Consider the following 13,964-nt stretch of genomic DNA (forward strand, 5'->3'; position numbering starts at 1 on the left):
AGCCACCAGGGTGACACACAAGCACAGCCAAGTTTGAAATTTAGAGAATAAAAAAACACAAAGTCACGTCCCCGATCGGGGTGGTGGTGGCCCCGATCGGAGTGGCAGCCGCTAGGTCAGATTCACGTGACTGTTGGTCTGCTTTGTTCAAATGCTATAAATTGCAGCAGCTCCGTCATTTCGAGGGAGATATTTCTGCCGTCTGCCGTCTGCCGTCATTTAGCTTTTAGCTTAGTTTAGGTTTACAATTAAAAAATCTACATTATTATAATACTTCGTACGTAGTTCGTTTCAATTATTTTACATTTCCGATTCGGTTTTAATCTAAACATTCCGTTCTTCCAATTTCTCGCTCTCTTGTTCCATTTCTTTTGGTATTGTTCTTTTCCTCTTTTTCCTTTATCAATTTCATTATCTTATCTTCATATTTGTTATTATGTCATTATTTACACTTATGTTTGTCAATTGTTTACATTTTATAATGTTTGAGTAGATTAATATTCTAGGGTGAAGGGGGTTAACATGTTTAATTAGCGTTTTATATTATTTGAATCGGGTTTGTATTGTCATTGTAATTGTCTATATTCTTTGCTTGATTTAATTTATAAACTATGTATTGCGGCCACAATCATTTGTTTATACTCGTTAATTTCCGACTTAAAATCGAGAGGTGGGAAGGGAATTAGACAAAGGAATAATAGTAAAGCGACCTAGTAAGGGCGAGAGCCTCTAGAACCCGTTTTATTGTCGGCAATAAACCGAGAGGCATGTGCCATTGACTTAGACAATTACCGAATTCACTATACCCGTATTCGACAATATTCCTATGCTAATTTACATGTGAAAGCCCGTCCCCTAGATTTTCCTTTTTATTGTTATTTATTATTTTGTCTATCGCCTTAATTTATAAACCAAATCTCAAATCAATCGTATCGACCTAGATAAAATTCGACCCATGACAACTAATTAACAACTCCCGTCTCCCCGAGATCGACCCCTACTTCCCTAACTACATTAATTTGTTTGTTAGTCAAGCCTAGGGTAAAAATATTATCTTTGTTTAGGGTACGCGACAACCCTATCAAATTTTGGCGTCGTTGCCGGGGAGCACGGTTTTGTTTGCTAATTAGTTGTTGAATTTTATCTAAACAGAAGGTGTGTTTTGCCGGTCTGCCGGCTGAGCATACACCCTTTTTTAAATTTCTCAAAATTTTCCCTCAAGTTTCAAATGTTCTCGCTACCGGTGGACGGACCGGCTGCCGGTCCACCGGTAGAACACATCTTCAAGCTTAATTCTATACATTTTGACCATTGACCTGTGTGTCCTGCCGGCTGCCGGCCTACCGGAACACACCTCCACTCATTTACTCAACTTCCACCAAAGCAACTCAACTCTTGATGTGTGTCCTGCCGGTCAGCCGGCTGCCGGCCTACCGGCAGAACACACTCCTTGTTCTGCGTTCTCCACATTTGCAAGTTAAAATCTCATATAGTGTGCTCCCTGCCGGTGGGCCGGTTGTCGGCCTACCGGCAGAACACACTCCCAGGTTCATTTTCCCAGTTTTGCTTCAAAATTAATTTGTGCTCGCTACCGGTAGGGGTACCGGCTGCCGGCCTACCGGCAGAGCACACCACTCGCTCAATTTCATCAATTTTCCAACATGTTTAAGTTTTCACTAACTTGAAAATCGAACTTTTCATTTGGCCTCGGTAATCTTGTTTTCCACTATCAAGCCGACGCATCATGTCGGGATTTTGGGCCGAATGAAAATTAGACTTGTTTTCCTCAATATTGAGCTCCGTCACCAATCCAAAATCGACAAAAGATGTTCCCCAAGTCTCTCATTAACTACCTAAAATGCATGATATTTACAAATGGTGGTTGTTGAGGGACTCCACCAAACCAAATCACTGTTCAAAAATTTCAATTTGTCTCCCCCTCGGGAAGGGGTTCCCCGAGGTAGAGCACCTCAATCGGCCCTTTGTTGTCACCCGCATAATAACGCTTGATGCGTTGACCATTGACCCTAAAGGTTCCCCCATTCCTCACTCCAAAAGTCCAAAGCTCAAAGGCACCATAAGGAAATATTTGCATCACCTTGAAGGGTCCCGACCACCTCGATTTAAGCTTGCCCGGGAACGCCTTAACTTTGGAGTTGAAAAGGAGAACAAGGTCTCCCACACTAATATCTTTCTTTATGATCTTGCCATCATGCCATTTCTTTGTTTGGTCCTTATAGATATTGGAACTCTGATAAGCTTTCAACCTCAATTCTTCAAGCTCATTCATTTGGAGAAATCGGATCTCTCCGGCGGCATCAAAGTCAAAATTCATTTCTTTGAGAGCCCACCAAGCCTTGTGTTCTAGCTCAACGGGCAAGTGACATGCCTTGCCATACACAAGCTTGTAGGGCGTTGTGCCAAGAGGTGTCTTGTATGCGGTTCTCAATGCCCATAACACATCCGGAAGCTTTTGTGACCAATCCTTCCGGCTCTTATTTGTCACTTTCTCCAATATGGCCTTGATTTGGCGGTTAGAAACCTCCACTTGCCCACTAGTTTGAGGGTGGTAGGCAAGGGCGGTTTTATGCCGCACTCCATGTGATTCAAGTAGAGCTTTGAAAGTACTTTTGCGAAAATGGGATCCACCATCACTTATAACCACTCTTGGTGTCCCGAACCTTGGAAAGATTGTTCCTTTGAAAAGTATCATCACAACTTTGCTATCATTGGTGGGAGAGGCCACCGCTTTAATCCATTTGGACACGTAGTCCACCGCTACCAAGATGTATTCATTCCCGCAAGAGTTGGGAAACGGTCCCATGAATTCTATCCCCCAACAATCAAAGAGCTCAATTTCCAATATGTTGGTAAGGGGCATCTCATTCCTTTTTCCAATATTCCCAACCCTTTGGCATGCATCACACGATTTCACCAAATAATGGATGTCTTTAAACATGGAGGGCCAATAGAATCCCTCTTGGAGGATCTTGGCAATAGTTCTTGAGGTTGCCAAATATCCCCCATAAGCGGAATTGTGAACTCGGTCAACGATCTCCAAGCCCTCCTCTCTAGAAACACATCTTCGGCACATTCCATCCCCACACTTGCGAAACAAGTGGGGGTCATTCCAAAAGTACCTCCTTGCATCATGTCTCAACTTTCTCCTTTCCCTTGGTTCGAAGTCATCCGGAATGAAACCATTCACAAGGTAATTTGCAAGATCCGCAAACCAAGGGGTCTTGGTGATAACTTCCATGAGGCCATCATCCCTTAGCCACTCATTGATAAGTCAACCCTTGTCTTGTATCCCATGATCCTCAATGGTCAATCTTGATAAATGGTCAGCCACAACATTTTCCGACCCGGCCTCATCCTTAATCTCCAAATCGAGTTCTTGGAGTAGTAACACCCACCTCAAGAGTCGGGGCTTTACATCTTTCTTCACCATTAATTGTCTCAAGGCGATGTGATCGGAGTAAACCACCACCTTAGACCCAACTAGATATTGCCGAAACTTTTCAACGGCATGCACAATTGCCAACACCTCCTTTTCGGTCGTAGAATAGCCACATTGTGTTTGGTCAAGGGTCTTGCTTGTGTAATAGATGACGTGATGCTTCTTGTCAACCACTTCCCCAAGGACCGCACCAACCGCAAAGTCCGATGCATCGCACATGATCTCGAAAGGGAGGTTCCAATCCGGGGCCCGGATTATTGGAGCCGTGACCAATGCTTCCTTTAACCTATTGAAAGACTCAAGACAAGGTGCATCAAATACAAAAGGGGCATCTTTGAGGAGTAATGAAGTCAATGGCTTTGCTATCTTTGAAAAATCTTTTATGAAACGCCTATAGAATCCGGCGTGGCCTAGAAAACTCCTCACTCCCTTCACATTCGAAGGCGGTGACAAGTTTTCTATCACGGCAACCTAAGCACCATCAACCTCAATACCCCTTCTAGAGATAATGTGACTGAGTACAACCCCCTCCTCTACCATAAAATGGCATTTTTCCTAATTTAGGACAAGGTTGTGCTCTTCACATCTCTTCAACACATTCGTCAAATTGTCAAGACCATGATCAAAGGAGTCTTCATGGACACTAAAGTCATCCATGAAAACGTCCATGCTTTTCTCAAGATAGTCCGAAAAGATGGCCATCATGCACCTTTAAAAGGTGTCGGGTGCATTACACAACCTGAATGGCATTCTACGATATGCATAGACTCCTATGGGACATGTGAAGGTTGTTTTATCTTGCTCCTCCGGGTGAATGGGGATTTGGAAGAACTCGGAGTAACCATCTAGAAAGCAATAATATGCATGACCCGCAAGTCTCTCGAGCATTTAGTCTATAAAGGGGATTGGGAAATGGTCCTTAAGGGTTGCGGCATTAAGTTTAATTTCCTATAGTCGATACACATTCGCCATCCCATCGCCGATATAGTAGGTAGGTGGGTCCCGTCTTCTTGCTCAACCATGGTCAACCCTCCCTTCTTGGGTACCACGTGAACCGGACTCACCCATTTGCTATCCGTTATTTGATAGATAATCCCGGCCTCAAGTAATTTCAAAACTTCATTTTTAACTACCTCGGCCATTTTAGGGTTTATCCTCTTAAGACCATCTACCTTGGGTTGACTCCCCTCTTCTAAGACAATTCTATGCATACACAAACTCGGGCTTAAGCCTTTGATGTCATCGATGCTATACCCGAATGAGCCTTTGTGAGTTCTCAAAGTTTTCAAAAGTTTCATTTCTTGTGACTCACTTAGGTTAGCATTTATGATCACGGGGTAAGCCTCCCCCTCACCAAGGAAAGCAAACTTGAGTGAGGGGGGTAAAGGTTTGAGTTGTACCTTTGGAGGGAGAAAGCCCTCCACTTTCTTCAAAAGCTCCTCATCTACATCATGATCTTCTTTCATTGCTTCATCATGTAATGAAATTTGGAAGACCTCTTCCATTTCCGCTTCTTCTCGGGCCACTTCATGAACTACCTCATCAATCACTTCAATAGTGCTTAACCTTTCAACTCTTGGTCTTTTCATCAAATGTGAGAGGTTAAATTCGACATTGTTGCCCTTAATTTGGAAGGTTAGCCGCCCATTCTTCACATCAATAAGCACTCCTCCGGTAGCCAAAAATGGCCTACCTAGGATGATGGGGGTATGGCTATCCTTCGGGATGTCAAGGACAACAAAGTCGGCGGGGATTAAAAGATTTCCAACTTTGACAGGTACGTCTTCAAGCACCCCCAAAGGGCGCTTGACGGACCTATCCGCCAATTGGAGAGTCATGGTAGTAGGAGCAAGGTTATGAATGCCAATCTTTTTTGCAACTTTTAAAGGAATGACACTCACACTTGCTCCCAAGTCACAAAGAGCTCTTGATATAGGAACACCACCAACTACACATGGTATTGAAAAGCTTCCCGGGTCACCAAGTTTAGTGGGCATCTTGTTAAGGATATGAGCACTACATGCCTCTTCCATTGCCACTATCTCTTGGTCACCCAAGACCCTCTTCTTAGTCAAGATATCTTTCAAAAATTTTGAGTTAGTTGGCATGTTCAAAATCACTTCCGTAAAGGGTAGGGTGACTTCAAGTTTCTCAAGCATATCACAAAACTTGGCACATTTAAAGGTTTCCCTACTTTTTACGGCTCTTGAGGGGTAAGGAATATGAGACATAAGTTGAGAATTGGAAGGTACCTTTGGAGGAACCGAATTCTTTGTTACCTTTTTGGTGTGTTGCAAAGGCACTTCTTCAATAGCTTCTTCCTCATAAGGAAGGTCTTCCACATATCCATCAACATCTTTTTCCACTTGAATTCCCCCACTTGAAGACTCTTCACAAGCTTTCTTCCCCTTCTTGGCTTCACTCACTCTAGCCATCGGTGTTATGGATGGGCTTTCCTTTTCACCACTCATTTCCATCCTATTCCTCTTGGGATCCCCATCAACTTCTACTTCAAGATCTTTGCAGGGGTCCTCAAGCTCTACATCGCTCCTCAAAACTACCGCATGGGCATGGTGGCTATTTGAGGTGTCCTTTGAACTTTGTCCTTAGGCTAATAGACCACCGAGTGGCCGTTCAAGGTTAGCCAAAGAATGAGAGGCCATCCTAGATTCCATTTCCCTCATATCTTTATGGAAGGAAGCCCTTAAGTTTGCTTGTTCTTGTTGGCTTGCCTTTGCAAAATTAGTCATTTCTTGGCTATGTTGCATTTGCATGTTCTTTATCATCTTTAAAAATTCATTTTGGGAGGGTTCACTTTGGGGTTCTTGATAAGGTTGGTTGGTTGTGGGTAAAGGGAACCCATAGTCATACCGAGTGTTGGGACCTTGGTTGTTGTTTTGTCCCCCTTGAAAATTTCCTCTAGGACCATTGTTGTTGAAATTTGGCCCTTGCCCTTGATCTTGAAACCCTTGATCATACCCTTGCCCAAATCCTTGATTAGCTTGATTCACTTAGTTCCCTTGATAGAACCCTTGGTTGTTTTGATTTCCTCCAAAATCTTGGTAACCTTGAGGTTGGTTTCCAAAGTTTTGGTTGGTGTTTCTTTGATTTTGATATCCACACTAGGTTGAGAGAACCCGGGTGGATTATTTGGGGCTTGGGATTAAAGATGTTGTGGGTTTTGAACATTGGTACTCTTGTAGCTAAAATTGGGGTGGTTCTTCAAACCCAGATGGTAGAAGTTGGTGTTTGGGTTTTAGACATTGGGATTGTTGTAGGGTGGTCTTAGTGGTCTTGTATTGTTGCAATAGCTTTGGAAAGCATTAACATCTTGGACATTCTCCTCATACCCACCATTATAGTTGTTGGCACATATGTCAAAAGTGTGGCCATTCCCCCCACAAAGCTCACAAGGTAAAACTTGAGCTACTTCCTCCATGGATGGACCATGTGAGGTGGTGGCTTGGTGAACTTGGTTCCTTTGCAATTTCTCAAGTTGCTTGGTGAGAAAATCAAGCTTGGCATTTGCATTAGAAGAGTTCTCCTTAGGGAATTTGCCATTTCTCCTAAGCATGTTTCCTCTTGAGCCATAATTTGCTTCCGAGTCTACCATCTTCTTGATTAGTGTCGTCCCTTCTTTATCACCTAAATGATCAAATCCTCCCCCCGCGGAAGCATTTGCCATTTCTTTGGTTCTAGGCAACAATGTTTGAAAGAAGGTTTGGGTGATGTACCACTCCGGGATCCCATGGTGTGGACAACTAGCAATAAGGTCTTGATATCGATCCCAAGCTTCACCCAAGGATTCCCCATCTTCTTGTTGGAAAGTATGGATTTCATTACGAAGCATGGCGGTCTTGGATGACAGATAGTACTTGGCCATGAACGCCTTAGCTAAAGCGTCTCATGTTGTGAATGTATCCGGAGGGTGAATATTCAACCACCGGTCCGGTTTATGATGTGAACATTATTTGCGCACATTTAGTCCCCTAATTAAACCCATTTTGCATACTATTATAACTTTCCATAGCCATTTTATCCGTCAAATGCTTTCTATTTGGCTTTCCTAGTGCATTTTATATGTTTTGTAGGAAAGGAGATAATAAGGCGGAAATTCCCGTCTTTCGTGCATATTTGGAAGCTTTTTGATAATATTGGATGGACGAGTATTGAAGGAGAGGCAAGAACTAAAGACTAATTTCACAAGAATAAGAAGAAAGTGAAGAAAAGGATTCTGAAGCAGAATCCGAGCGTCCAAGCCTTGAAGACGCTCGGATTCCCTTATAACAATCCGAGCAGATTTACCCAAAGACGCTCGGCCACCCCTGCAGGAATCCGAGCGGATTCCCCTCTTGGACGAGCGGATTGTGGCGTCTTTAGCCGAGATGCTCATCTCTCCGAAAAGACTAGCAATTCTCTGTTTAGAACTCACAAATGTTAATTACTAATTTAGCCTTAGTTAACCTAATGAAGCTCTACTATATATACCCCATTTGTAAATAATCAAAGCATGAAGTTTTTAGAGTAGAGAGCCTCGACATTAGAAATTCCTCTTAGATTAGATTAGGAGTAGATTAGAATATATTACTCTTTAATCTTTCCACAAATTACACATTAATCTTTCCTTAATTATTGTTCAAGTTTATTATTCAAGTTTGTTACTTTTGGGTAATTGAAGATTATTGGGTTATTATTGGAGAATTGACAACTCTTCATCAATCAATCAAGTTCTCTTCTTTTATTCTTTGCTTTATTATTTGGAATCATCTCAAGTTTGGTATAATTCTTTTACCCTTTACTCTTTATTGTTTATTTCCTCATTCTCTTATCATGTTTACACTTGTTGTGATGATTGACACCATTAATGACATGTTTACCATGATAATAAGTGAGTAGTCTCTTTAACTAGGATTAGTGGGTAATTAAGGGAAACAAACATGGGATTAATCATGCTTAAACTAATATGTTTTCATAATTAAATTGCTTGCTTGTTGTGATGTCAACTTTATGCACATGTTATGTTTGATGTAATGCTAAGCCTATGAATCCTTGTATTTACAACCATCTCTTATCTACTCAACTTGACTTGTAAGATATAAACCAACTCGAGTCTTGTTAGACCATGCATAGAAGTTGAATAGGAAGAAAGTAAGTCGACTTGTTGGTGTTGTACAATCTAATCGATTCGGCTCCGGGACCCAACTCTTCCTATGAACCGTAAGACATAAACCAACTCGGTTCCTTCACAATATTAATTGCTTGCAACTTTGTAAACATGTTTGTATGATCAACACCATGAATCCCCTATGACCCCATGACATCCTAGTGGTTTTAAGTCATTTGTTTACATTTCTTAGTTCATCGTTTGCTTTACTTTGTTACTTTTATTATTTAGAACACAACTACAAACCCAAACAAATTGTGACACTAGCATAAATTGAGATAGATAGACTTAAAACCCAAAGCACACCGTCCCATGGATCGACCTCGACTTACCGCTAACTAGTTGTTTGTTGAGTATTATAAATTTGTTTGATTGGATGTGTGACGACCAACTCTTGTCAATCACCTTACCCGTCAAAGAGAATGGGAACAACATCATCCTTAGAGTGTCCTCGGATACCCCGTTCTTCTTCATCATTGAGAACTTTCTCTTGAACTTTCGTAGCAGGACATGAGCATCCTCTTTAATATGCCCCCCGAATAAATCCTTCTCGATCAACCCAACTTGGGCGGGATGCATCTCAAATTTGTTGGGAGCCAAAGTGCCAAAATTAATAGGGTTACATGAATCATTATGGTTAGACCGGTTGTGATCTCGTAGAGCCATTTGTGGTGGTGGGTTTGGTATTTGAGGGGGTGGTTATTGAGGTGGACTTGGAAGTGGAAAGTTGTGAAAGGGATTTTCTATAGGGATCTCAATTGTGTTGTTTGGTTGAAGTGGGGTTGTGGTGTCAATGATTGGTAGGGTGTGTGGGTTTGGTTGGTCTATATTTGATTGAGGAAGGTTCCGAACTCTATCAAGGGTCCTTGTCCTCAAGGTCCTAAAAAGCCTTTCGGGGTCGGAATTGAAGAGTAGAGCTTGATGGTTCCTTCTAGGCATGCACTCGACAAACCGTTAGTCTCCTAGTGTCTTTACACACTAGGGGAGGGTAAGAAATCACACACTCTACAATAAAACACACAACTACTAAAACAAACTAACAAGTGAGATAAGACTAAAGCAAAGACTCTTAATAAACTAAGTATAACCTAGCACCATCCCCGGCAACGGCGCCATTTGATGATTAAGATGGTTGTAGAGTCGAGTTTCTTATCACCAACAATATTTATAACCCAATTTAGTAATATAAATCGGGGTCGAACCACAAGGATGGAGGGGTTTCTACTTAGTTTAACTGGGAGTCTAGTTTAGTCGGAAGATGAAAGGAGTTGATTTAAACTACTAGATTTAACTAAATCAAACGATTGAGATGAAATGTATATGATTGATTAAAAGACTAGGGCTTTCGGGTTCATCTAAATGGTTTAAGGGCAAACATGATAATTTAAGGGGTCAATGGCAAGGGTTTATCCTAGGTAGAACAATCAATGTCTTGACTTACATAAAGGTGACCCCTAATTTCTTTAAGCATCACACTTCTCTTAAACATACAACAAGACCACCACAAACTTTCATTCAATGGAGGAATTAAGCAATAATGAAGAAAGGCATGAGCTTTCACTCACACAATTCATCAAACACCTTATGTGCAAGGATAAGAAAGATAAACAATTCACCAAAGACCAAAATAATAATCATACAATCATGCCCATTAATTCCATTTAGACTCCCCCTAAACCCTAGAAGGATTTCTACTCACACATATTCAAATTGTTCATGCAAACAAAAGGGTAAAAACAAGTAATCAAAAGAGATGACATGGAATGAATTCAAACAATTATAAAAGGCAACTTGAAATGTAAACAATTGATTAACAAAGCAATTAAGAAGAGAAATGTACCAACAATGAGTAAATATGGTTGCTTTGATTGAATTAATGAAGAAAATCCTTCAATATCTCCCAAATACAACCCAATAACCAAATGTAAACAATTGATAACAACCACTACTAATCTAATTTTACTAAATAATTGATGTTGATTAAGGAAAGATTAGTGCTTTGATTAAGGAAAGATTACATAAATTAAGGAAAGTTTTCAGATATAGGGTTGTGTGTACAATTGATTTTGGGAGGGGGTATTTATAGTCTTTCATTGGATTAGAGGAAATGAGGAAGGAAAGCCCATATTCGCAGTTTGTCGTCCTGTGCCGGTCGACAGGCTACCGGTCAGCCTACTGGTAGCGCGCCTTCTTGTAATTTTGGAGTTGAACTTTGGAATTTACTGGCGTGTGTGTTCTGCCGGTGGACCGGCTGTCGGCCTGCCGGCAGAACACACTCTTCTATACTCCAATTCCTTTCCTTGGTGTGTCTTCTACCGGTTGGCCAGCTACCGGTGCATGTACCGGTAGCGAGACCATTGCTCTTTTTCTTCTTCTTCTTCTATCTTTAATTCAAGGCTGTTGTGCTCTGCCGGTGGACCGGCTGTCGGCCTGCCGGGAGAGCATACTTCTTCAGCTTTTCCACTTTCCCTTGTAGTGACAGGTGGGGGGTGTTCTGCCGGTGGCTGGACCGGCTGCCGGTCTGCTGGCAGAACATGTTTCTTCAGGTTTTTCACCCCCTTTTCTTCTCAAGCTAACACGAGTTAGTTTCTTCACTCGATCTTCATTCCGTCTTGCCTTTTCCGATGCCAATCCCCTACAAAAGGAGTACGGGGAGTCATAATATCGATGTACATGAAAGAAGGGCAAAATGCGAGCGATAGTGAGCTAGAAACGTGCTATAGAAGGCAAAGTGCATGAGAAACGGGAAGTGAAATGGTATAAACTAATCACATATCACTTAACCCATGAGACACCGGAGCCACTTTCCTTTATTTAGCCAAACCCGAGACCAATGCCTCCGTTAACTTTGTTTGAGCATCCAACTTTTTAAAAATACTTGCAATAAACGAGTCCAACTTCTTTTCTACAGCCACCAACACATCCGACTACTTCTCCGCAACAACCGAACCACCCTTAGATTGAAAAATCAAATCAGGCCCAACAGCAGCCACTTTGATCAACTTAAGAAATGTATTACACATCCCATCCTTGATCATCACATAATAAATACTCGGACTCACAACTTGCTTAGCCTCCAACAAATGAGAAATCCACATGCCATATGGTAAATCCAAAGTTGTATAAAATTTCTCTTCGGTGACGGAAATAATCGTTTATATAATGCAATGAAAGACGAGCAATGGAAGACTAACCTTTTGCCCTTCAAGCCATTTATAAACCAACACAATCTCATAACTCGAGATCTTGTCCCGTTGTCCTCTTCGTGGAACAACGGTATTTCAAATAAAATTGGAGAAAAACTTCAACTTTGGCGAAAACGGACCCGCCAACATATTGTAATTACCCGTAGCATCAACATCAAAACACCTCTTAATCTTAATCTTTTCCTCCTTGGTCACATCTCCCCACTCCGCACTCAGGTTGATTTTCATCCCATCGTCATGGACGGAAAACAGAGTGCAAAAGTCACCAATGGAGATAATGACTTCGGACCCATTCACAACCGCATGCAAAACCCCATTTTTGATAGAAACCGAAGCATAAAACTGGATTACATCGATAGGATAAACCCTTCTAGAAAACTGACAAATCGTGGTTCATTCTTGAAATTTCAAGAAGTCGGAAAAGAACCTCAAAGCTTCAATTTTGTCGTACCAAGCCGCTTCATAAGGCCGTCCACCATGGATACCGTATTTGAAGACACGGTTCACAAGTGTCCTCTATTCTTTTTTAAGACGGACCTTATCAAGGCTTACGGCCACGGCATTTGGCATATATTCCGGAAACAGAGTTCCTTTATGGCCGTCACAGCTAACCACTACTTGTACCTCCTCAACCGTATCCTCTTCAACAACAACCTTATTCTTCCCTTTATTAAGCTTTCTATATTTTCCATCCACACTAGCTTCACCCCGGTTATGATCGAAATTGGTAGGTTTTGGGTTAGGTGGTGATGAAGACGGGTTTTTGGTTGATTTGGGTTGGTTGCATGTGGGTTTGGATGAACCGGTCTTGGTGGATGACCGAGTTGATGGTTTGGGCGACAGGGTGAGGATGATGATTGTTTAAGAGGTTGCGTGTTTGAGAGTTTTGAGGGAGGAAAAGTTTGAGAATTTTATTGATGGTGATGGGACGAGAGAGGTGGGGTATTTATGGAGTAGTAATAATTTGAGTTTTGGTAGAATTAGAAAAGAGGAAAAACCGGCGGTGAGTAGTTAAAGTAAGATTCCTTTTTTAAAAAAAAATAAAAAATTAGGGTAAATCTTATTTGATAAGATATGGTAGAATATGATAAATCACATGAGTAAGATATGGTAACAAGGATAATATTTGAGATAAAGTTTCGGTCAAAAAGATAAGAAAAGAATATTGTGATGGAATATTGGTTCGTAAAATAAACATAAAATATATATGACTAGCAGACGGAATATTATCGTAATATAATAAAATATTTAACATAGATATGCTCGCAGCGGAAAATACGGACACAGTCATATAATCTCGTCTATTTCTAGTTAGTCATAAAGATCAAAAATATTTGTGACAAGTTTAGTTGCAACCAATTAAACCAATTTCCAATCATAAAATCTCAAAACGTTTTCTAGCCAATGCTTTTTTTAAAATGCCAGCCCATTGTTTTCCGTACTATAAAATTCAAGTCTTATGTTGCCCTTATCGACATGGTCGCGTAGAAAATGATGTCTAATATCTACATGCTTAGTACGAGAGTGTTGTGCTAGGTTTTTAGAAATAATTATAACACTCGTGTTATCACATAAAATAGGAATACATCCTACATTAATACCATAATCAGATAATTGCTATTTAAGCCACAATAATTGAGAACATACCAATGCAGCAACAATATATTCGGCTCCAGCAGTAGATAAGGCAACTGGATTTTGCATCTTTGACCCCCACGTTATAATGTATGGTCCAACAAACGTAGCGACGCCGGAAGTACTTTTTCTATCAAGTGAACAACCTGCATAATCTGTATCTAAATACCCTATGAGATTGAAATTACACCCAAGAGGATACCACGGATATAATTTAGATGTACTAATTAAATGTCTCAAGATTCTCTTAACTACTATCATATGCGATTCTTTAGGGCACGATTGAAATCGAGCACATACGCATACACTAAACATAATACTTGGACGATCTGCAGTTAAATAAAGAAGTGAACCAATCATACCTTGGTAAGTCGTTTCGTCGACAGGCTTATCATCTTCGTCTAATGTCAATTTCTTATATGTGACCATTGGAGTGGCCATAAAATGAGAACTTTCCATTACAAATTTCCTGATTATTCGTTGATATATTTTTGCTGGT

At 41.0% G+C, this 13,964-nt stretch overlaps 1 protein-coding gene and 1 non-coding gene across 2 annotated transcripts; one reads left to right on the forward strand and one right to left on the reverse strand.

Annotated features, from left to right (window-relative positions):
- Window positions 1-1,924: 1,924 nt before the first annotated feature.
- LOC141617575 (uncharacterized) lies at window positions 1,925-2,335 on the reverse strand. Its single transcript, XM_074434759.1, has one exon. The coding sequence runs from the start codon at window positions 2,333-2,335 to the stop codon at window positions 1,925-1,927; it is 411 nt and encodes a 136-aa protein (XP_074290860.1).
- A 4,868-nt stretch (window positions 2,336-7,203) lies between these two features.
- On the forward strand, window positions 7,204-7,310 carry LOC141625052 (small nucleolar RNA R71). Its single transcript, XR_012534852.1, has one exon. It is a non-coding gene; the product is annotated as a small nucleolar RNA R71 (small nucleolar RNA).
- The last annotated feature ends 6,654 nt before the right edge of the window (window positions 7,311-13,964 follow it).

This window comes from Silene latifolia, chromosome X (genome assembly GCF_048544455.1).
Source record: "Silene latifolia isolate original U9 population chromosome X, ASM4854445v1, whole genome shotgun sequence".
NCBI classification, from domain to species: Eukaryota; Viridiplantae; Streptophyta; class Magnoliopsida; order Caryophyllales; family Caryophyllaceae; genus Silene; species Silene latifolia.